The sequence below is a fragment of the Fringilla coelebs genome, assembly GCF_963513975.1.
Source record: "Fringilla coelebs genome assembly, chromosome: 3".
Lineage (NCBI taxonomy): Eukaryota > Metazoa > Chordata > Aves > Passeriformes > Fringillidae > Fringilla > Fringilla coelebs.
Window position 1 is genome coordinate 27,542,003 of NC_140030.1, and position 23,868 is coordinate 27,565,870.

At 35.7% G+C, this 23,868-nt stretch overlaps 1 protein-coding gene across 1 annotated transcript in view; it reads right to left on the reverse strand.

Moving 5' to 3' along the window:
* Positions 1 to 23,868, reverse strand: part of EYS (eyes shut homolog) — a gene marked incomplete at both ends in the record, with an annotated part of 593,802 nt that overhangs the window by 492,801 nt on the left and 77,133 nt on the right. Inside the window, 2 exons of the mRNA XM_084202609.1 lie at positions 2,439 to 2,543; positions 15,503 to 15,625. Coding sequence (XP_084058735.1) covers positions 2,439 to 2,543; positions 15,503 to 15,625 — 228 coding nt within the window. The remainder of the gene's footprint in view (positions 1 to 2,438; positions 2,544 to 15,502; positions 15,626 to 23,868) is intronic.

The following is a 23,868-nucleotide window of genomic DNA, read 5'->3' on the forward strand; positions in this document are numbered from 1 at the left end:
TGTCCTTCAGGTGCTATATTGCCTTTCTGCAGTCCTAAATACTGTCTAACCATTGCTTTTCATCCTGCATTTTGCAGATGGGTAAATTCTTCACAAAGACTGTATCTAACAAGTGTTCTTAATATTAATAGAAAATGTTTATAGTCTGAGATTTCATATGTGTACTTCTTACAGCATTTCAGTATTCATTTCATGCATATGATCTCACTTTTAAAGTGTAATGGGAAGATGTTTTCATACTTATTGTTGTGTTTGTGATTTCACAGAACAAGCTACGCTGACAAAATGAGATGTGACATTTGGTTTATCCACAGTGGAAGGAATGATGAAATGTAGTTACAGTCTTTGTAACTGAAAAAGTAAAGCTAACTTATTACAGCACCATATAAGAATTCAGCCTTTAAAAATTAGCCAAAATAAATCATCATTATAATAGCAGTAATAATAAACCTTTAATTTTCTGCATCTTGAAAGTCTATTGTAAGAGTCATGTCTTAAAAGATAGCATGAGTATGTATATGTATGCACATATATAACACACAGAAATACATACTTCTGTATATAATAATATCTGCAAATATTTATACCTATATTCAAATTAGATTCATGCCCTTATACTATTACAGTGCTGGCCGTGATTTCCTGTATCACACATCAATAACTTTCAGGGTATTATCAGGGTATATAAAACTTGAAATAGCTTGTATACATTTTAAAAACCTATATAGCTCTTATAGGGACATAGCAATTTTAAACCACTTATTTTGACTATCCACTTTAAGTAAATATTTCAGCCTAAATACAAGCTTGATCATTTCATCCTTACATTGTTAACTTGACATTGTAGAATAAGGTTTAATGCAATGTAACTGACTTAAGAGTATTTAAAAACTGCAAGAGTGCTTTTGCTTCATGTTTTGCTCACTACTTTCCAATTGGCTGACAACCAGTCAGCTCACAGAAAAGAAAGCAGGGGATAAAAAAAAATTAGTCATGTTATGCAAGTGTCACATATTAAATTAGCTGGTGATGTTAAAAGAGACTACATTTCAATGTGTACATTCTTGCCTGTAGCACCAATCCACACTGAAAAGCCACACTGAAGCATATAGGTTCATAGTTCAGTAAGATACTGTTTATTTCTTGGACTCTATGATCTCAGAGGGGTTTTCCAACTTTATTCTGTGAGTAAAATCATGTATGTCACATAAAGATAGAAAAGTTGATTTACTCCTTTTGACAAATTCAGATATTGCTGGCGTCTCTCATCCCTGCAAGCAACTGAACTGGGTTTGCACCACAGTATTTCAGTGAGGGCAGGTACAGGGGTGGCTTCTCTGAGGAGCTGCCAGGAATTTCCCCCTGGTCTGATGCAATCAGTGCCAGCCAGCTCCTGGATGATCCACTGCTGGCCAAGGCTGAGCCCATCAGTGACAGCAGTAACACATCTGGGCTAACAGTTAAGATGAAGGGGAAAAAAAATCAAAAGGGCAACTCCAGACAGGAAAAAAAGTGTGAGAATAGCAAGAGAAACAGCTCTGTAGACACCAAAATCAGTACAATAGAGGGTGGAGGTGCTTTAGGTACCAGAAAAAGATTCCCCTGCAGTCTGGGGTGAGGCAGCTGTGCCCCTGCAGCCCATGGAGGTCCATGGTGGATCAGAGATGACCTCATGACAAAACAGGTGGATGCCCAAACCCAGCTGTGACCCTCAGGTAAGCCTGAGCTAGAACAGGCTTCTGGCAGCACCTGTGGCCCCATGGAGAGAGAAGCCCATGCTGGAGCAGGTTTCCTGGCAGAAACTGTGACCTTGTGGGGGCCCCACACTGGAGCAGGCAGGTACTGAAGGACTGCACTCAGTGGAAGGGAACCATGCTGGAGCAGTTTGTAAAGAGCTGCAGGCCATGGAAAGGAACTCAGATTAGAGAAGTTCTTGGAGGACTCTCTCCCTTGGGAGGCAGCCCACACTGGAGCAAGGGAAAAGCATGAGGAGTCCTCCCCCTGAGGAAGAAGGAGCAACAGAAGTGATGTGTGATTAACTGACTGCACCCAGCTCCCAGCCAGGGTCAACCCACCGCAGCAACCCTTATGACAACTACTGTGTGGCTGATCCACATTTTCTTTCAGAAATTTTTAAAATAACTTTTACTAGTAGAAAAGATAGAAATAAAATCATGCTAGTGGCAGAGTTGGTTGATTTTTAAGGCTCAGTATTCATAAGTTTGGAAGGCAGGTCTTCCAGATTACAAGTCATATTCTGTAAACAAATTCTGCTGACACCACCTGCATAACAATTGTAGCATATGCTTAAAGAATACCAGTTCATCCCTCTCTCTTTTCAAGCATAATAAATTACTACTTAGTTGTGTGCTTATGAAAAAACTCTGTTTCTTTTCTGAATGCCACGGAACATTTCTCAACTAAATGTGACTTCTTACCTGGCAAACAGCTACAGTGAAATTCACCAATCAAATCATGGCAATGGCCTCCATTTTTACAGGGCTTGGAGGAACATTCATCAATATCCGTGGAACAGTTTTTGTCTGACAGAAAAGAAAATTAAACATTAAAACTATAAATCATTCTGGGAAAGTAGAAAAGCTGCTTCACAGTGCAAGTGACAACTGCATAGTTTAACTTTTCCAGGTTGGAAACTATTTTATTTCTGCTTGACAGTTTTGAAACTAGAGATATTCATAGATATAGTTGGTAGCCAAGAAATTAAATATTTTAAAGGAATAAATATGAACAGCATTTGCAAAAATTTCATTTGTATATTCTAGCATCACAACTCAATACCATAATTAATAGATCTATATGCTACTTTGAAAAAATTGTTTTAGATATTTAATAACTTTATTTTCTAGATTGCAAGGGAAGATGTATTCTATTACGATCTGTATGGCAGTTGTCTGGTCAAGTGGCCAATTCTCCTTATCGCTCTCCCTGAGTGATCACAATCACTCCTCCCTGGGCAGGGGACATCTGCTGATAAGGGGCTATTGAATGTCACTGCATGACTGATAAGAACTATAGCATCCCATTGTGAGATGCTCCGCCCAGAGGGAGGAGCCAAGCATTCCTACCCAGATATAGTCTGGAGATTCCCACTGGATTTCCCAGAGGAACAGCAGCTGCTTCTACTTCCATGGATCTGCAGAGGATGAATACACTCTTCTCTACAAGACCCCCCTGCTCCAACAGAACCACACCTGACACTCCAGGAGGACTGCAGCCCCTTTTCCAACTGGACTGCTACCAACACCCTGACCCACAGGGTGTCAGGTTGAGTTCTGACTTTCTATTGTATTGCATTGTTTTATTTTATCCTTTTATATTTTTTTCGCTTCCCTATTAAAGAACTGTTATTTCCTGCTCCCATATCTTTTGCCTGAGAGCCCCATAATTTAAAATTCATAGCAATTTGGAGGGGTGGGGAGGGTTTGCATTCTCTATTTCAGGGGAGGCTCCTGTCTCCTTTAGCAGGCACCTGTCTTTTTCAAACCAAGACACCTTAGTAACCATAGCAAGAAAAAAAATATTTCTCAAGGTTGCATTCATGTTTCCAGATGAATGAAGACATTTCTCAGATTCAAACAGAAGCCCACAAGTTCACTTAGGTGTTTCTTCATTTTTCTGCTTTTAAAAAAATTTAATTGAGATATAATTCAGATTCATTCAAATCTGAAACAATAATAGTGTAGGTGAATATACAGAAGATACATAGAGGGGAAAATTCAGAAGACAATGGAATGGTGGCTTATGAAAACAGTTAACTCATTGGACATACCAAACAAAGTCCAGTCTCCTGTTTCTCTGTTGTGCACTACATTAATTTAGGGCAATTCCTACCTAGGCTATTATAAATAATACTGGGATCTTTCTGAACAAAAATTGATCAAAAATGATGGGACAAATATTTGGACTAGGACCTCACATGAATACCAGGAGTTAAGCTAGTTATAGAGAAGGAAAGCTGTAACTATCACTGATGTGAACAAGCAGAACTTTTGCTGGTGTTCTGTGTAGAAAGTATGGAAGGTTCCTTGTCATTCAAATCAGATATACCACATAGATAATGAATCCCAGGAACCTCAGTCAAAGGAGCTGAGATAAAGGATCATGGGGGGTTTCTGGAGTCCCTCTTGGACAAACAAAGCTTGGACTATTATAGATTCATTACAACAATAAATGCATGGCAGAGGGAGTTTTGTCTTCCTTAACTGTATGATTTCAGCTAACATGTAAAAATAGAATGTATGCAAAAATCAATTAAATGGGAAGGAGAGAAAGTGAGGAAGAGTCAGAGGAAGGAAAATAAAACCAACATTAACAAAAGGTTCAAGGGGATGGTAGCAGAAGCTCATAGACAAGGATAATTATAGAAACTAGTTAAGACTTTGACATTTTGTGGAAAATACTGCACAGTCACATATAATATGCTGTATTTAATGATTAAATACAGATCAAAAATCGAGTAGAATCAGTTTAAAGGAACCTTAAATTTTTTACAGCTTGTGAGTTTTTCAGTTGCTGTTTTGTTTTGTTGTTGTTTTTAAATAACTAAAAGAACTAGCAGAAACCTTAACACAGGGCTTGGACCCATAGCGTATTTAATTAGAAACCCATAATTTTTGAAAGGAATCATCATTATAAAATTCAAAGATATTTGAATGTACGGTTAGTAATTTTTCATGCTGTAGTGAAAAAGGTAACTGCAAGTTACATGATTCAAAGTTAAAGGGGAAAATTCTCACTGACTATAAGGAAAGATATGTGAAAAACTTGGCTGAGAGCAGTCAAAATCTATGGAAAAGGAGAGGAGGGTGAGCAACCTAATGAAAAGGAATTCAGAACAACTGCAAAGACTATAGAGAAGTTCTGATTTGAACCTGCTAAAGAATAAACATTTTACCTTGAAAAGGTAGTTAAGAGAGCTGCTGCTTACAATAAGTACACAAGGACAAATTTTCTTCTTGTGGGAGAAAGACACTGGATATTAGGAGACCAACACAGAACTTCCTGGTTATCAAAGCATGAAAAAATCCCAACCTACAAAAAAGCAGGTCAAGTTGCTAAGCATAAACTAAAAAGTACAACATAAGTATGCAGGCATGAAATTGGACCTGCAAAAAGCATGTAGCTATTATAGGATGGTCAGGGTAACAAGAAATTGTGCTGCATGTACTTCATATCAAAGATGAAGGAGAGTTGCAGTTTCCCATCCAGGGAAGAAGGACGGCTACTGATAATGGTAATCACACAAATTTGTTCAATGCTTCTTCTGCCTCAATCATCAGTAAAAAGACCAGTTTTAAAACAGGTCATTATTATAATTAATACTTATGATTAAAGGGCAAAACTTTAGTGTTGAATACCGAAGAAAAGCTGTAGAATTGTCAGATTAGTTAAATAGATAGGCTGGTCTGATGAACTATATCCTTGGGTATTAGTGACAAAAACTCCATTGTTTTCTTCGTGAACATGTGAAAAATAGGTAAAGTACCTGAAGACCCACTAAAATCAGCCTTCAGGAAAAGAATAAAAGGCAAAGACATTATAAATCCATTTGTGAAATTCCTGTTCCTGGAAGAAATATAGGGAAAAGTTTTAAAGTGTTTACTTGCAAGAACCTATAAATAAAAACCAATTTGTTAAAAAATGGGCCTTATATAAGCAAATCCATTCCTTTCTACATTAAATTTACGCATTTTGTGGATAACAAAACCCAGTAGCAAATGTCATGCTCCTTTTGGTCACTAATGCTATACTTTGTGAAATCCCAGTGCCTGGTCTGCATAGAAACTATAAGAGCATATTATCTGATGAGTAAAACTTTATGGAAAGCCATATTCATGCGTTAGCTATCAGTGGTTTTGCTACCAGACTGGATGAATGAATTGCAGAGATTTTGAAAGAAATCTACTCCCCATTCAATTCCACTAATTTTTTTTCAACAACCTAGATGGTGGGTAGCAAAGTAAGCTCACTGGTGCGCAACACAAAAAGGTACATTGAAGAACAGGATTAGAAGTCTCCATGAATTTCAACCAACTGAAGACAGAGCCTGATATAACAAACATAATCCAATCAAAAGATACGACACAGAAAATCAAAAGTAGGAAAAAACACCATAATTTTGTTTTAAAATAAATAGTTTGCTGGCATACATAAAAAAGAACATTCCAGTTAGAAGCTTTACTGGAGTAACGCTGCTTTTGGAGTGCTTTGCATTGTGCAGTGAGGTGCATTTAAGAAAATTTCGAGCCAAATGAGAGTCCATATGAGCATGATAGGAATGAAAAACAGCTCACAAGCATGACCTTGTAGGATGAACAAAATAAATGGGCCTATAAAGCCCAAATAAGGAAAATTTGAATAGAAATGTGATGGCAATCATAAAATAAGAAAGTACTCTGACAAAATTCATCAGTTTCCTGTGTTCATAGTAGACAGGGTGAGAAGTAATGCATTTAAACTGCAGTGAAATATTAGACAATAAGAAAATCCTTGTAATGGTTAGTAAAACATCACACTGGGAAGATTCCACCAAGAAAATAAGGAATTATTGGATTTCTTTAACAAGATACATAGGTGAGAAAACAACATAGTATATGTTTTTTGCTTGGATAAGAATGAAAGAGATTATAGTTAGTATTTTGTTCTAGTGTTGTGATTATATAATTTACAGGGTATAAATTCTGTTTATCACGCTGAAGTATGTCCAAAGACTTATGTTTGTGTAATGAGTTGGATTGTCTGGAAACTTGCTTTGCCTTATGGTAAAGGTCTTTAGCTACTTGGTGTGTGATAACTGTGCTCTGATTTTGGAACCTAAGGCTTCTGTTCAAATCTCTGTCTCTACTCTATTTCTCCATCAAAACACATTCTACATTAGTGGTATTAAAGAGAGGTGAGCCCAGGCCTTCAACAGACAAGAGAAGTAGGATAAAAGTGTTAACACTAGCAGGAAGAGAAAAACACATTCTTCCTGCACAACATAAATGCCCATGGTTGAAATTACAGAGTGACAGATACTAAGGCCTACCCTTCCAAAGAAAGCAGTACAGCTTTTGGCACATTCAATCTGAGTTTGCCCCTCAAATCTTTCTCATGAAAAAAACCATAATGAGGCAAATGAGGCAAATGAGGCATTTTATACTTCTGTGAGTCAACTTTTCTGTAGACAAATGTGAAAAGTCCTTACTCTATTATTTCAACACTGAATTTTAAACAGATACCTCATTTCCACTCTCACTTCCTTTCCTACATCTCCTTTCCACAGGGGACCAAGCCTAAGCACCAAATGAAATCTTGTGATAACTTTTGTTTAGCTAAACAGTACATTTTTCAATGTACTGAAGGTCACTTCTGGTCACTTGTAGCTTTCAGATACAAGCACAGAAAAAAACATGCAGATTATAGCTACTGAGCTGTTGCTGAGCTGTATGTGGGGAAATAACAAAAGCAATTTGAAAAGGACTGCTGAAGACCTCAGCATATGAGCACTATTGCAGTGCTGTGAGAAAAAAATCTCAGACGTATTTAAATAAAACAAAAAGCGAACATTGATGTGTAAAAGACCTCTGTATAAAACATTGATTAGAATGTTCCATATTTAAAAATAAGTGGGAAGGATGCAAGAAAACTACACAATTTATTCAACCACTGAAGAAAGCATGCTGTTGGCAAAGGCTTAAAGAGCTCCATCTGTTTCATTTAGAAGAAACAAAACCAAAAAGTGACTTGATTACAGTGTGCAAGTATCTTACAAAGAGAAAATACTTGAGTAGCAAGAGCTTTTTCATTTTGTGTAGAAAAGGTAATGAGATGCAGTAGATCAAAGTTGAAGACAAAAATTTAAATAAAATATTTAATATAAACTTCTAAATTTGATGGTGATTACTACTAGAAAAAATGCCAGTGAAATTCTGGCTTCTTTTCAGGTATTCAAATCAGTATTGAATGCTTTAGGATTGTGTGCTTTAATCAAAACTGGAGTAATTAGGTTAGTGCAAGGTGGTTAATGGCCAACATTAACTTCCTTCTGGCACACAGACCTTTCTAGAGCATACAACCAGCAATCTATGGATTGTTAGAAGACTTGCAGAATATATACACTAATCCTGTAGCCCTCACTGTGTCATCCCTGGGAAAACATCACAACAATTTAGAGACAGGTATATTTCTGTGATAGTAATCGCCCACCCTGAGGCACCTGGGCTCTGTAGCATCACTGTCATCATGTGAAAAGTGTATGTCCTGTAATTGGAGGTTTTGGAAGTTACTAGGAAAACTAGGTGCAAGGCGTTACTCTATTGTTACCAGAGCAAATAGCCAATAATATTCCATTTCTTGCCTGGCTACCAATGTGCTAGGAGGAAAAAAAAACTTTAATCATAGTTGTTTAAACAGCTCTAAAAATCATAATTCTGCATTTAACACATTTCTCCTCCTGCCTCAAGGCTCCTCAGTAGTCTCTGGTCAACTCACCACTTAAGTGAGGAGAGTCAAGCTGTGGTGTAATGTTCCCACTGTCACCACCCTGAGCCCCAGTACACGTGGCACTGGCATTACTAGCCACTGCTCAGGTATCAAGCTAGGATCAAGGGCCTCAGGACTTGTCTAGTGGGCAGGTTAAAGTTAGATCCATAGAATCATGGCATGGATGGTTTTCAAAATGACCTTACAGATCGCCTAGTGCCAACCCCCTGTCATGAGCAGGGAGACTTTCCACGAGACCAGGTTGCATAATGCCCTATCCAAACTGGTCCTGAACACTGCTAAATATCCACAGAAAATAAAGAAAAAAAGATCATGACAAAGAAGAAAGCCAAAGAATAAAGAACAAAAAAGAGACAAGAAGATGGCACCAAATAAGACTCCTGTTTAGTGTGGTCATACTAAAACTGACAGTGTCATACTGTCAGTTTTAGTATGTTATGTTTACAGTTTACAGTATGTTTACTGTTTACAGTATGGCTCTATCAAAGAAAAGGATGGCAAAAAACAATTGTTTCACTGTCTAAAATGACAACCCAGTATATACACTGGTAAATATAACTTAGTATCAAAAACTCCAGTATTATGCTAGTTGGTATTGCAGAGGCAGTGCTGAACGACAAGAGATTTTCCAACATCAATGATTTGGGGGATTTTTTTCAGAAGAGGAACTATATACTAGGAAAAAACTAAGCACACCCTAAATAAAACCATTCTTATCTAAGATGCCACTTCTGTATCTCAAATTCATTAACAAAATGTCTGTAAGGGATGAAAATGTGCACTGGGAAAGTTGCTTGGAGGTTGATTTTTTTATGTCAGGGTTTATTCACTGATTGCTCAGGTCATTACAGAAAATTAATTCCTTACAGGATTCTTGAGGCTGTTGTAACAAAAAATTTGATTGAAATTGTGTCTTGATTGCTATATGTTATTTTTCAGGTGCACTCAGATGTAAAAAGTAAAAGTGGTCCTCACTCTGCTGGCATATTACTGTTCATCGTATGATGTCATCAATGACATTAACATAGGAAAAATATAGAGTTAAGGAAAAATTAGGTTGATTTTTCACAGTAACTCAGGAAGACTAAAAATTTCAGCCACATGTTCCAGTGTCTTCTCTTTATGAGCTTTTCTAGACATGATTGTTTTTCCTTTTTTTGTTTGATAAGAGCCTCCTAGCAATTGACAACAGTTTTAAAATTGAAAATCAAGCCTATTCATACAAAATTATTATTTTCCAATTTAACTCAAAGTAATTAAGTACATAGTCATGCCCAGAAAGATATTAATGGATGTTCTACATACATTATGCTATGCACAACAGTTGGAATCACTACTGAAAAAACCTACCATTATACCTGAAATAATGGGGATAAACTGGAATACAAAAATAATCTCAAAACTCCCTCAGAAGAGCAAAGATAAAGTAAATTCCATACAAGCTAATTAAAGTTTTGATTGAAGAATGAACTTATCTTTTGTCAGGTGGTTCCAACTATTATTATTCACTCTCTAATTTAAACCAATCATGCTTAGCTTTCACAGATGCAATACTATTGGAGAAATGTGCCATTTGATTTCTCACATTAAAAAAAACAAGCAGCTTCACTTATATTTAAAATGACTGGGAAAAACAATTGATTTGCTTTCCTTTAATGCAATTCATTAACTTTTATATATTATTTTATCAAAATTTTATGCAATATAATTTGCAGCATGATGAAACTTAAACAGATTTTTCTGCACTCTACTGATTTTTTTCCCCAAATGTCCTAACCTGAATCCCTTCCAAGCAAAGCAGGTACACTTACACATGACATGACAATAAATATTCTCTAATGACTCACAAGTACATAGTGAATACATTTCCATGAATGCATAACTGTTGTTTATTTTCCAGCATGTTAAGTTTGCACACCCCGCTGTGGGAAGCCTGCCCTCCGCAGCCTGCCATTTACAGTGTTTGTGCCAACCAGCAGCCCATCTGTGCTGCTCCAGCTGAGCAGGGGAAAGGAAGTCAGCCCTTCACTCCTGCATGGCCTGCTGTGAGTCAGAGCTCTGCTGGCCAGGAGCCTGGGGAACCATCCCTCTCTTTAGTTGATAGCTTCCAGGATTTTTGTTGGTTTGAAAACCTCAGTGCTTTGACTAGTGCTCAGACAAAGGCATGTTGTTTAAATGAACTCAGTCATTAGGGAACATCACAGAAAAGATCTGGCTTTTGAGCTGCTTCTGTGATGGCCATAAGGGCTGATTGACGCGGAACAATGATGCACGAGATGCAAGAAAGACTGCATTTCTGTGGCTGACTCAAAGGATGGGTGAGCAACCACAGATCTCAGAATCAATTAGGCTGGAATAGACCTCCAAAATCAATGAGTCTAGCCTTTGACCAATTGATAACATCATGTCAACTTAAACCATAGCACTAAGGGCCGTATCCAGTCATTTCTTGAATATCTCCACTGTTCTTGACTCCACCACTTCCCTGTCAGCCCATTCCAATGCTTGACAACACTTTCCATTAAGAAATCCTTCCCAATGTCCAACCTGAACCTCCCCTGATACAGATGTGTCCTCTGTCACCAGCTGTCTAGGAGAACAGGGCAACCCCCACCCTTCTAGAACCTCCTTTTGGGTTGAGGTAGATCTCTCAGGCCAGTTTTTTCCTTTGAATTGTTTGGGAAGAACTTTCCATAATTAACAAGAAAAAGAGAACATAGTGGCTCAGTAATTTTGTACCGTGCAGTTGTTCTGATAGTAACTAAAAGTATCTATGTCAAGCAAAATGTGTCTAAAATAGATCAGCTTTTGAATGCTTATTGAAAAAAAAAATTAGAATAACACAGAAAAAGAGTACACAGGAAAGATTTTTGAAAACCCAGAGAAAGATATTATCTTATGTCTTGTGATGGCTTGAGCTGAGCTGCTCATCTTTGCTCATCTTTGTATAATTTTGGTTTTCAAATGTTCACTGTTGTAGTGCCCACTTGCTGAGCCACAATATCTGCTGCAGGATTCCTAAAGCCCAATAGTATGAGACATGATAGAGGAAACGATATAGACTTGATCTTCAGGAAACATTAAAAGGCTTGCATATCTATTTAGTCTTTTGTGTAAATTTAAGTCAATATGTGACTGATGGTAAATTCTGTCTGCTGATTCATACTGTCATGCTATAATGGTAAACATTAATAAGACATGGGCAAAACTTAGAGGAAGGATCATTTTACACATAGAGGATTCATATGGACCTTGATATAAGTGAGGAACTCAGATTAAGGATCTCATGCATATAAACTACAACTACAAAATTCAGTGCTAAGTGATGAAGTAAAAATCACTTTAAAATCAAGTTTTTTTTCTACCCAGTATTTACTGGTGTCATCTTACCAGCATAGGGCTTATCCACATACATGAACAGCTTTGAAATCCTTTTAATTAATAATGAAATGAATAAATTAATTAATCTCTTCCAACAATTAAAAAAGGGAAAACGTTTACGATGGAACAATATAATCCCATCATTTATTAAAGATTGAAAATCCATGCTTTCTCATCTAAAACCACTGAATTACAGAGTTCTTTAGTTCCAATTACTTAAATTACCAGAGAAAATATTCTCAAATAATGACAATGGTCAGTAGTCACATCTCATAGAACTGCCTCTTCCTTCTCTATCATTGATGAATTCAACACCCTCCCATTGATGTTTTAATTCAAAGTGTCTTACTACCTAATGGACTAAAGGTGTCCTACTGTTCAATATTAAAATTCCCTACTTCACACATCTTCGGGTTTGTATGTGTTTAGCTACGTGTTTTCTAATTTTCAAGACTGGCCAGTTTAACAGACTTGGACTGTCTTTACCTATCTCAGCTATCTCAAACCCGCTCTAATTGGCAAAATCAAATAAAAATACTGTGAGGGAAGGAGGTAGCAGTTTTGCTATCTGTCCATTTGTCCAGTAGCTCTTTACTACAGGATAATTACCATAATCCTGTGCTTGCAGATTACCATGGCAGGGCATTTGAGAGCAAGCTTTTATTGTAGAGAAAGTATTTTCCTGGTCTTTCTCAGGAGCTGCCTGTCTTGGACAGAGTAAAATAAAAATTCTATGCAGTAAGCTTCAAAGGCAGCCAGAATTCTGGTGCTCACCCTTTCAGCAACAAACAGCTCAGCTGGCAGCAGAAGCTTCAGAGGGCTCCCTGTTCTTCTCAAGACCCTCTCAGATGATTTGGGTGTTCCTGTCCTGCTGTCTTTCCTCAGCAGGAGAGAATTGCTTCCACCATCCAGCCCTGCTCCCTGTTGCACATGTTGCACTGCCTCTCCCCATCTCTTTTCGCAGGGAAGGACAAAGATCCACCCTCTGTGGAGCACCACAGCCTGGTTCAAGGGGGATTCATCCAAGGAGGCCCTCCTGTTCAGTACTGCCCTTCCATCACAGCTTTAGTGCACAAGGCATGTGATCCCAACCAGAACTGATGCCACCTCACGCAGATAGTAAACAGGAAAATAGGCAAACAAGCAGCCTAAGACAATTTTGTACCTGACCAGCTAATATGCTAAAGGTAAGCTTTTTCTGAAATTGCTTTTAGTATGATAGGAAAACAAAAGTGTGTTTAAAAGAAAATAAAAGGTAAAAGTCAGTCTTAGTGGACTTTTTCAAATGTTGTTTCCTTGATCAAGTCTCATCAGAAACTCACAAGATGTTATTGGCAGGATGCTAGCACATCTGTTGATGAACTTTTTAACATATGCCTTCATCAGAGCCAGTTTTTATCAGCTAACTTCTCTGTTTATGGTGTTTTTCTAAATTAATCATGCAATTTATACATTGTTTAAATATCAAGTGGATAAAAATTGTATATATATGCACACTCTATTTCCTTTAGCCCTTAAATAGCTTTTGACTGTATCACTGTTACTATAGCAATATCTTTGCATACCATTTATATAAATCTTTAAACTCAGAGGAACATGGAACACTCTTTTTCCATTTGCCTTTTGTAGAAGATAGAAGCCCAGTATTTTGCATCGCAGACTCATTCTAGAGAGGCTGAAGCAGTTGTTGGAAGGCTTGGAGAGAGCAGACCTGATGAGATCCACAATGACTGACTGTGAATTAATTGTACAAAAAGCATGAGCACAAATGAAAATATTCAGTGTAATCAGGAGGATCCTGGTCCCTACTCCTAATTCCAGTCAGTAGGCTGGCTTTTTTTTTTCTTGTGGGAGATTTCCTGTCTCACTAAAAAAGCCAATATGAAGTGAGATCAATAGCACATTCATGATGGAAAGTCTCTCACATAGGAAATGCAGGAGAAAATTGAGTTTTTTTCATATTAGCCTATTATGCAGTCACGTGAACTTCTATGACTTCAATATAGGCCTCAAGGTATTCAATAAAATCTACTTATAACTCACTTGTAACTTTTTTACTGTTGACAGATCCTGAATCCTGCTTGTCTTGGAATGAACAAGGATGTTACTGGCAATCTGTTTGCATCAGTATGATGCATATACATCCAGAATATAGGATAAAGAGTTCCTCCTAAGGGACACATACTCCAGGCTTCCTTAGTGACTCTCACACATTCATTTGTAGTTCTGGCTCTATTATGTGAACTCCATCGCATCCCAAAATAATGTTTCTTGATTTTCCAAATGAACAGTTTTCCCTGCATTTCCCAGTTTAAACTGACTGTTATCAACCTACTACAGAAAAGTTAGACGTTTTCCATTTTGATTCCAGCAGTACAGGAGAAAGTTTTAAAAGCTTCTTATTTTAAAATTTTTGCATTAAAGTTCTTCTATCTATACTAACAAATACTTTGTAATCACCTCTGTTATTTTCAAAATTGATGCAAAATAGACCTACTATGCAAACTCATGGCAGCAAAGCCAGTTACCAATGTGAAAAGGAGAATAAGATGTTACCGGAAATATATGACATCTCAGTTTTGTAATGCTGAATAAGTTTGCATGAAAACTCACAGAAGTCGGTGGCAACTGCAACTACTATTACTTCCACAGATTCTAAATGTCTGTGTATTGACTTAGATTCCTTTTGTCCTGGCTTCCTACATTTAACCGTTGACAAACTATGAATGAAGAATTTCTAAACTGAAAGTCACTGGTGTTGCTACTGATCTGAAATGCTCTATTTACAACTAACTTAATTTTGCCTTCTCATCCTTTACTCTTCTGCTTACTTCTTTAACTTTTTATTTCTCCTTAAAAATTTCTTCTTTTTTTTTTTTTTTCCTTTCCTCTCCACTGGTCCCCACTCATTTTGAGCTCTTTGGACAAACTTGTTTGGCATTTTATTACAAGATTCACTAACTGTGTATGATTTCTTAGATTGCCACGTCTTGTTACTACTTATGACTTATGATGCTACATTTGAATCTCTGAAATCATCAGCTGAAAATCAGTGTTCATGCCTGACATTGATTTTAGAGGGCATAGTTTTGGAGACAGTTTCATTGAATTCCCCATGATCCTGTTACTGTTTCTGGCAAAGAATGGAGCCTTGAAGCCTTTCCACAATGCAAGAGCTATTTTCTTAAACCTGGGAGACATGCAAATAATTGTGCAACTTACAAGAATTTATCATAAGGATCTGATGGCACCTTTGATAAAGAGAACAAAGTGTAATCTTTCTAAAATTGTGCTCTTATTACCATCTCAATCAAGTATGGCTGTGATAAAATCTGAGAAAAATAGCACCAGCTACCTATTCACCTATGTTTCATAGACTAGGTTGTTCTGAACAATTTTTTTCTTCTATGCAAAATACAGTTTTGCTTTCCATACACACACTGCTTTCCTTTTTATCATATTAGGAGGAAAATTAAAACAAATTATCAATCCCACAGAACCCTGAGTTGATTTTTTTTATTAATGCTAAAACACTGAACAAAGTGCAATTAATTTCAGGAAAGAAAATTAATAGTTTAACTATTTAACTTCTTTTCCAAATTAAAAGAAATCTTACCAGTGAATCCTGGAGGACAAGCACAGCTGTAGTCTGCAACCAGGTCTAAACAAGTTGAATTGCTTTTACAGAAACCATAAGTGCACTCATCAAAGTTGATTTCACAGTTCAGGCCTTCAAATCCTTGGAAATAAAACCAAAGAGCTATGCATTATTCAGCTATATCTGTGCCTTATTTTTCTAAAGCAATGTCTTTAGGTCCCTTGTTTTCAATTTACTCTTGTAAAAAATGATCTTGAATCCTTATGGATTCTCATTCCAAAAGTTTTTTCTCCACTGTCATTAATAGGAAAATGCATTTTTTTCCCTGTCAAGTATACTTTGAAACGAGTCAATAAATGAAAGCACAAATTTAGGATTCATTATGTTCATTAAGACTCAAGAACTAATGACTTATGTATTTGCTGTCATTTTGACAACATTACAGATGAAGTGAAGCTGGGATTTGGATATCTGCTGTCAAAATAAAAATCAACTTCTAAAATCTCTCTTAAAATCAGTTATCAAATAGTTGCTTTTGTACTTTTTTCTTTTTTTGTTTTACAGAACCCCAGAATTATCAAGGTTGCAAGTGACATTCCAGACCATCCAGTCCAACCAACAACCCAGCATCCCCACAACCACCCCTGAACCACCTCCCCAAGTGACACATCCAGACTCCTCTCTCACTCTTCCAGAGATGGCAACTTCACTACCTCCCTGGCAAATTATTCCAGTGTCTAAACACTCTTTCAGTGATTTTTTTCTTAGCTAATAATATCTAATCTGAACCTCCCCTGACACAATTGAGGGCCATTTCCTCTTATTCTTTCACTAGAGACATGGCAGGACAGACAGACCTCGTGTCAGGCAGTTGTAGAGAGCAGTGAGGTTCCCCTGAGCCTCCTCTTCTCCAGACTAAACAACCCTAATTTCTTGTGTCATAACGACTTTTAGCAAACTCAGAGGTCCAACAGAAACAATGCCTTTTTTGTAGTTGAAATTGCCAGAAAATCTCCTCTCCACTATCTGACTTTTCATGCTCTTGTAAATGTATTCTAATTCATGGTCATGCCACAAAATGAGTGTCATTAGTGCTGTCACAGGCCATGGCTGCAGGAAGACCATGACTAATGCTAAGCTATCGGTACCCTCAGTGCAAGCTGTATTCCTATAATTTCTCAAACTGACCGTGGAACCAATTTCCACTGATCCTTAAGTCATAAAACTTTAGAATTACCCTTAATTCATTAATAATGTATAAAATAACAGGTCTTATTTGCATTTAAAGTTTAATCAGACCCATGTCTCACAGGTAACTTGTAAGCCACAAAATTAGCAATGTGGATGGCAAGATTTATTTTTGTATAAGCTGGTCAGGCAGGCTTAAACAGCAAAATGATCTTTTCCAAGGTTAATTTCCAGCTACCTTCCAATATCTGTTTTGGTGTCTAATTTAAGCTAACTAATGACAGACTGTACTTATGAGAATTATTGTGGCAATTTCATCTCTTGTGATAAGTTTCTGAAGTTGATTTCACAGCTGACAATATTTTAGGTATGTATGTATTAATACTGGAATGCCTGTATTAATACGTACATACCTGAAATATTGTCAGCTATGAAATCAACTGCCATGAGTCCATATTTAGAAAATAGTAGAATTTGACAATTAAAATTTAAAAAAAAAGAAAAATTGAATGTATCAGGTTATAAATTACAACCTTGGATTTATTTTTAACTAAAAATACATTTAAAAATATTTGTAAGAAACCCATTTGTGAAAGCATTTCAAAAAGAAACTGTAATTTTAAGTACTTTAAAACATTTTCGTTTTCTTTGACTGTTTTACTGCAATCACTACTTTTTTCATACAGTACTGATAACAAAGAGCAGTGTGCATTTTTAAAGAAACAGACCACAGGTGCTGAAAATCATATTATTTTTCTCTGTTAATGTTCTAATAGATTGTTTTAGTGATGGCCTATTAAAGTCATTGTGACCATTGTATCTTGCATGATCAGTGAGAAATATGCATATTACTAATGAAGGTAAAAATACTTCTTGTAAGCTTATTGATGATATTTTCCATGGAATTCATGCACTGCTCATTTGTGTTTTCCCCACTGCTTCAAACTTTGCTAAAATCATTATGTTCTGTCTGAAAAAAGGTAGCATTTAGGAGTGTATGTCTCCATTCTTAATTTGTCTACAATCTTAATGACCATGGTTGTTTTGGTGGACACGCTGGCCTGGTGGAGAAAGATGCCAAGATGACTTTGGAAAGGAATGAACGACTTTCATAGAAAGGAAGTTTTAACGATGACTTGACGCCTGTCAAGAAGATGTTTTGCAAACTGCAGGCAGTTTTGAAAATTGTCAAAGATAATAAAAATAAATTATTTTGAACAACTTACCTTCAGGGCAAAAGCAATCATAGCTGTTGACATCATTCTGACAAACAGCACCATTCAAGCAGGGAGCTGAATCACACTCATTCATTTCTGTTTCACAGTACTGGCCTGAAAAACCTGCAAATGAAGTAGGATAAGCTTTGATTTTCTTTGTCATTATGCATGCTATTAGCATGAAACATGTATTTCAAATGGTGTTCTCTAACTAAAACTCTGAGATCTTGGAATCCATATTCCCCCGGAAAAGGAAAATTTAAGTCAGAGTTTCTATATTTTATTTACAAAGAGTTAAATTTTATTCATTTCTTATTCAATGTTGCAAATACATCTTTATTGATGGAATAAAGCAATAAATGAAGTAGGAAATGCTTCCAGAATGCAAGAAGACATTCATAGCTGTAAGAAAACAAGGTAGAGATTTTCACGTGCTTTTCTTGTATTAGAGTAATTTTAGTATTTTTTTATATAATCCCAGAATATTTTGGGTTGGACTGACCTTAAAGATTAACTAGTTCCAAGCTCTCTGCCAGGGGCAGGACACTTTCCACTACCAAATTGCCAGGTTGCTCAATACCTTATTTTGCCACATCAGTATGGGAAATAGTAAATCAATTATATTCTATCCACTGTGTTGTCCTTATCGCTGTGGAGAGTAACAAAAGACAGAGCACAAATACACTGAGGCATAGCAAAGATGTGCTGTGCAAGTCAGGCCTCAGGACATGTAAAATGCACAGCTCAGTTATGGTACATAAGACTGTTGGGTTTGTTTCTAAAAGGCAGAATGTGAACATCCTTAAAATAAAAATTGGAAGAATAATTAAACTTGTATAAGGAAAGAGTAGCTCAGGTTTTTTTTTTCATTTCTTACAGGTACTTTGAGACACTGTACAGGGCACATGTGCTGCAGCACCAGCAGTTACAAGGGGGTTGCAACAGCTACAATTACAGCATCAGTTGCAAGGGGGTCCTGTCAGGAGAGGAACACAGGGATAGAAATTGTTTAGTTGATCTACAAAGCAAAAAAAAAAAAAAATGAAATTAGCTTTCATTGTAGGGAAACAGGGCAGAGTTACCCACTTGCCCCTAAGTTATATGTGCTAGACGAAGACAAGATGAATTGGTATTTTCTTAAATAGCAATGAAAGGTGCAAGATTTAATCTGAAGTATAATAAAGAATTATTCTAAAGGGTATATAATGTGAATCGAGACCTATGTATTTTAATTTGTTTTGATGATACTAAATATCAAAGAAGCTTTGGGGGGGGAGGTTAGAAAATTACTGACACCAATGAAATGTGCTTTTACTTTATTCGCTTAAAATGTAAAATTCAGAGAAGAAAATACGAATGAGAAGCTGTTTTGCATGTGAGTGTATTAAAAAACTACAGGAAACATTCCTTCTGCCAGTGGTTCAGAGCATTATGACCTTTATGAAAACAAAACTGGTTAGGCATAGCTTACAACCTACTTTAATTTAGCTGTTACAGATGATTTTTAAAAGTTTTAACAAGCTAGAATTGTTTTCCAGAAGATATGTTCTTTTGAAAATGTTAGCTTATAACACCTGTAACTGAGAACTAGCTACCTAGATGGAAATTAATTGAGCTTAGAAACTTAACTATGTGAAATCTGGCCTAAATAAGGTTTGTTGGGGTTTTTTCCTTTATTATAAGGTCAGAAAATTAACAAGTACAGAAGGACAGAGAACAGCACCCTCATCCTTAAAAATGGAAAAAAAAACTTTTTCAAGCTGTTCTGTTTTGTTGTTTGGTTTTTTTTTTAGCTTTTATGCCTACTTATAAATTTTTTTTGAAAACAACTCCTGGTAGAGAGCTTCTTAAGCTTCTTAAAGGAGCATATTAGGTCATTTTAGAAATAAATACTTAGCATTTTTACATGTCTTGCTGATAGTGTTAAAATGTTTTAGGAAACCACTGCTGCCACTTCAGGATCAGAAAAATGCCCACATGCAGATCCTACCATGTGAAACAGTATGAAATCTGAGCAGTGACTCAAGAGCTCCCAGCTCTCAGCAGGCCTGGCAGTGATGCTGCAACAACTCCCTGTGAGGAGTTGTGACCAGGTCACCCTTTCTTGGGAGCAATGGACATATCCAGCAGCTGCACATGACATTCTGAGGATTTGTGTTACAGCAGGACTATCAGGCAAGGGGAAATATCACAGGGCAAATGCAGAGCTGCAGGTAGCAGAAGCTAATTTATAAAGTTTTTCATTTACATAGTTTACTTCATTGCTCTTTTATAAACCTATGGATTGGAAGGGAAGAAATTAAAGGCATAACTAGAATCTGGTTTTAATAGAATTTGGTGCATGCAGTGTGAATTATCCACTCTGAAAGAGCTGAAAAGAAAACATATTGATAGAATTTTATTACTTCTTGTCACATTCTTAACAGAATGTGTCATGCAGACAGAAAACAATTTAAATGGCATTTGTATTTTTTAAATTTGTTTCTGCTGATATAGAAATATTCAAATATAATATAATAAATGCAGTAAAATAAATATAATAAATACAATCGAATAAATATTGTATTATATGATATGATAGATATTATATGATACGACATAACATAACATAACATAACATAACATAACATAACATAACATAACATAACATAAATGCTTTGATGATGTTTATTTCTTGCTGATCAACATACCAGCAAATGACACTTCTTTCACAAACATTAAATAACTCACATAATGGGGTGAAAGGACATGAGGGAAAATAAGCTTCATTTGTATTATTTTTTAATCAAGTATTAGTTGAGGAATGCTTATAGCTACATTATAACCCACGTATTCTTACTTAATTACTTGTGATATAACACCATTAAGTTAGGCAACAAAATAGAAGAAATTAGACAATTAAAATATAAATATTTACTCATTTTTTATATAATACAAGTTAATCAGTTCCATACATTTGAAGATACGAAAATAAATTTCTCTGTGTAAGTGCTCCAAATCTTTGTGCTCTACCCTCTGATCTCATAAGATGACTTTGGCAGAGCCATCTCAGTGCTCTATGAACCAGGAAAAAAATCTGTTCCTTCATGCATCCAGCTCCTCTCTCCATCAGCCAATGATAAGGGATATTAGAGAGATACCTACTTCTGAATAAATATATCCATGCAGTCAAATGAAAAGGAGTGTGTCCCATGTATAAATCCTTTCAAAAAATTGAGAAAACATTTGTGGGAATCTTTTATGTAAAAATGTATTGATGTAATTTGTCATTTAATCTAGAGTGCCTCTTAAAAAGAATATAAAATTATATAATATGCATTTACATATATAGAATAGTACAGTACTGTACAGAATACTACAATATTTTTTTATCGTATCACATCACAAGTAATTTGAAGTTTATCATAAGTAAGAGTGGGTTTATATTAGTATAAAAAGTAGGTAAAAAATTATGTTCTCCAAAAATATTTTGTTATTGCCTTCACTGAGTGGCAAATAGCTATCATCAGAGAATATAATCGATGATGCAGCTGTTACACAACTTTCCTACACTGAAAATGCAAGGGTAAAACACATATGAAAGATGAATTAGAAGTATTAAATTATCCTGCCTCAAATATTACAAGGAATGAATTCAGAACTCAGAGTTTCTGTGGTCAGAACTGGAAAAACATATCACAATTATTTACTAAGGATATTATTGCATTATTTTTTTGGTCAACGGCGGTAAATATTTTCAGGTCTCAAGCTTTTTATCTCTTTATTTGGACTTCCTCCACAGATGAGGATGAGATCTTTATTTCCACTGGCACCTGTCATAGTTTCCCTATCTAATGTAAATGTAAGATAAAACATAAACAGTCAAGAAAAGTAATAAGATTTACTGCGAAGTAATTTTGTGAAAGCAGCAATGTTTGCAGAACTCTTTTACATAAATGAAGTTGTTTCAAAAATAGAGTCATTTTAATAGAGTTGTAGCTATTATCCTAAAATATGTATGCAGTTATCTGACTCATAAACATATTTCATATATAAAAGCCTCAATGTTATTTTCTTTCCTGTAGCCTAATATTAGGAATAAATCATATATAAGGAAAAATATTTTCTGTGAGTCATAAACAATTCTAGAAACTCAAGGTCAAATCTAAAAAAATCATTTGTTTCAATAGAAATATGAAATAAATATGTTTCTAATATTTGATGGCTGAGAAATATGGTTCCACATTCTCATTCTTAGCAAAAAGTCCTCAATGAATAAAAAGGGAATTTGCATTATGAATATGTCAGAAAAGTGGGACACATCTTCCCTGGATGCTTAAATCTACTAGATCTAATCCTTATTCATTAATGGCAAGAAATCTTTACTATTAAAATTTATTTTTAATAGTAAATTTAAATAGTAATTTTAATTTAGAATACATAAATAAAAATAGTAATTTTAATTTAATAATACATGTGTTTGTAAAAATGAGCAACATATGTCTAACTTTTGTATGGCTCTGTTAGCTTCTACTAAATTTTACCAATACAAATGTGGTCTAGGATCATCTAGGGGTTTGAATGCAGACACTACTTCAAAGTAATAATTTTACACAGTGCTAAGACTTCTAGACGTTTTTCAAGGATGAAAGCATAAAACTGAAAAATATTTTATGTTGCAGTCTTAAAAGTCTCAACTCTTAAAATGTCAAGTTAAGCCAGTTACTAGAGTAGATTATATGTGAATCTCTTGCACACAGGTTATGCACTGAAAAATAAGGCACTTTGGGAAACTGAACTGTCTAAACCTCAAGTAATGATGTGTGAACTCTGCTTGTTGAGATCACATTTTTTTAGGTCTTTGTTCTAGAGGAAGGTCATTACTTTATTAAAAACCTTCTCTGAGGTTAAACAGCATCTCAGTCCCCAGAGCTGGTTGAATTTTAGGCAGACAGATGTCACAGTATTTTCTATTTCAAATGCATATTGGCAAAACAAAAGGGTCTCATTAGAGAAAAAGCACTGCTTTTTCAAGAAGATGTGAGGAAGATGTGCCTTAAAGTGAGAACTTTCTGGAACATCCTCCCAAGGGACATGGTAGGTTCACCATCACTGGAGGTTTTCAGGAGGCAATTGGACAGAATTGGAAACTCTCACCTAGTCTCCCTTTCTAATCAAAAGGGATCCTCTGAGGTCCCTTTCCTACTGGATTGTGCTATGGTTCTATAACAAAATCCAAAGCCTGTAAAACAGGCTGGTAGAATGACCAGGGAAATAGAAAGCCTGTCACAGAATAGAAGACTCAGAAATTCTAGTTTCTCTGGTGTAGCAAAATGTAGGCTGAAAGGAGATACAAGTGTTTCTGTTAGTTTTGTCAATGAGAAAAATCACCAAAAAATGTGAACAGCTATTTAAGTTAAACAAGAAGTGTCACAGGTAAAAAGTGACATTATCACAAACAAATTTAGATTACATAGTAGAAAACCTTATCAACAAAGAGATTCTACCAATACACACATTCATTAGAGGTTGTATAGAAGTACTCATCATTCTCATGAGCTTCTTAAATTTGCATATATGAATTGTGATAGCATTTAAAATTAAAGCGTGGATATAAAATTCCCTGCACAACAATTTTCATAAGATAACATGTCAGCTTTGTATTAAGAACACATATTAGTAGTCTGAATGTGATTAAAAAAAATCTCAAAAAATCAAGATTATATTTATAATTGAACTATCACTGCACCCAATATGATTAATAACAAAGAAGTCTCGTCAACTACTATAATCCAGCAAAAAGCAGAGAATGGAGCTATTACCACTTAATCTAAAATCTTGAATAATCCTCTAAACAGAAAACACACCCAGTATTCTGGAATTTAACTGAATTTAAACTGGAATTTGACTGGTATTTAAATGTAGGAGTATTGGAGTGCATGTACAGAAACAACATAATGTAAGCAAAACAAAATTGTTCAACTTCAGATTATAATGCAG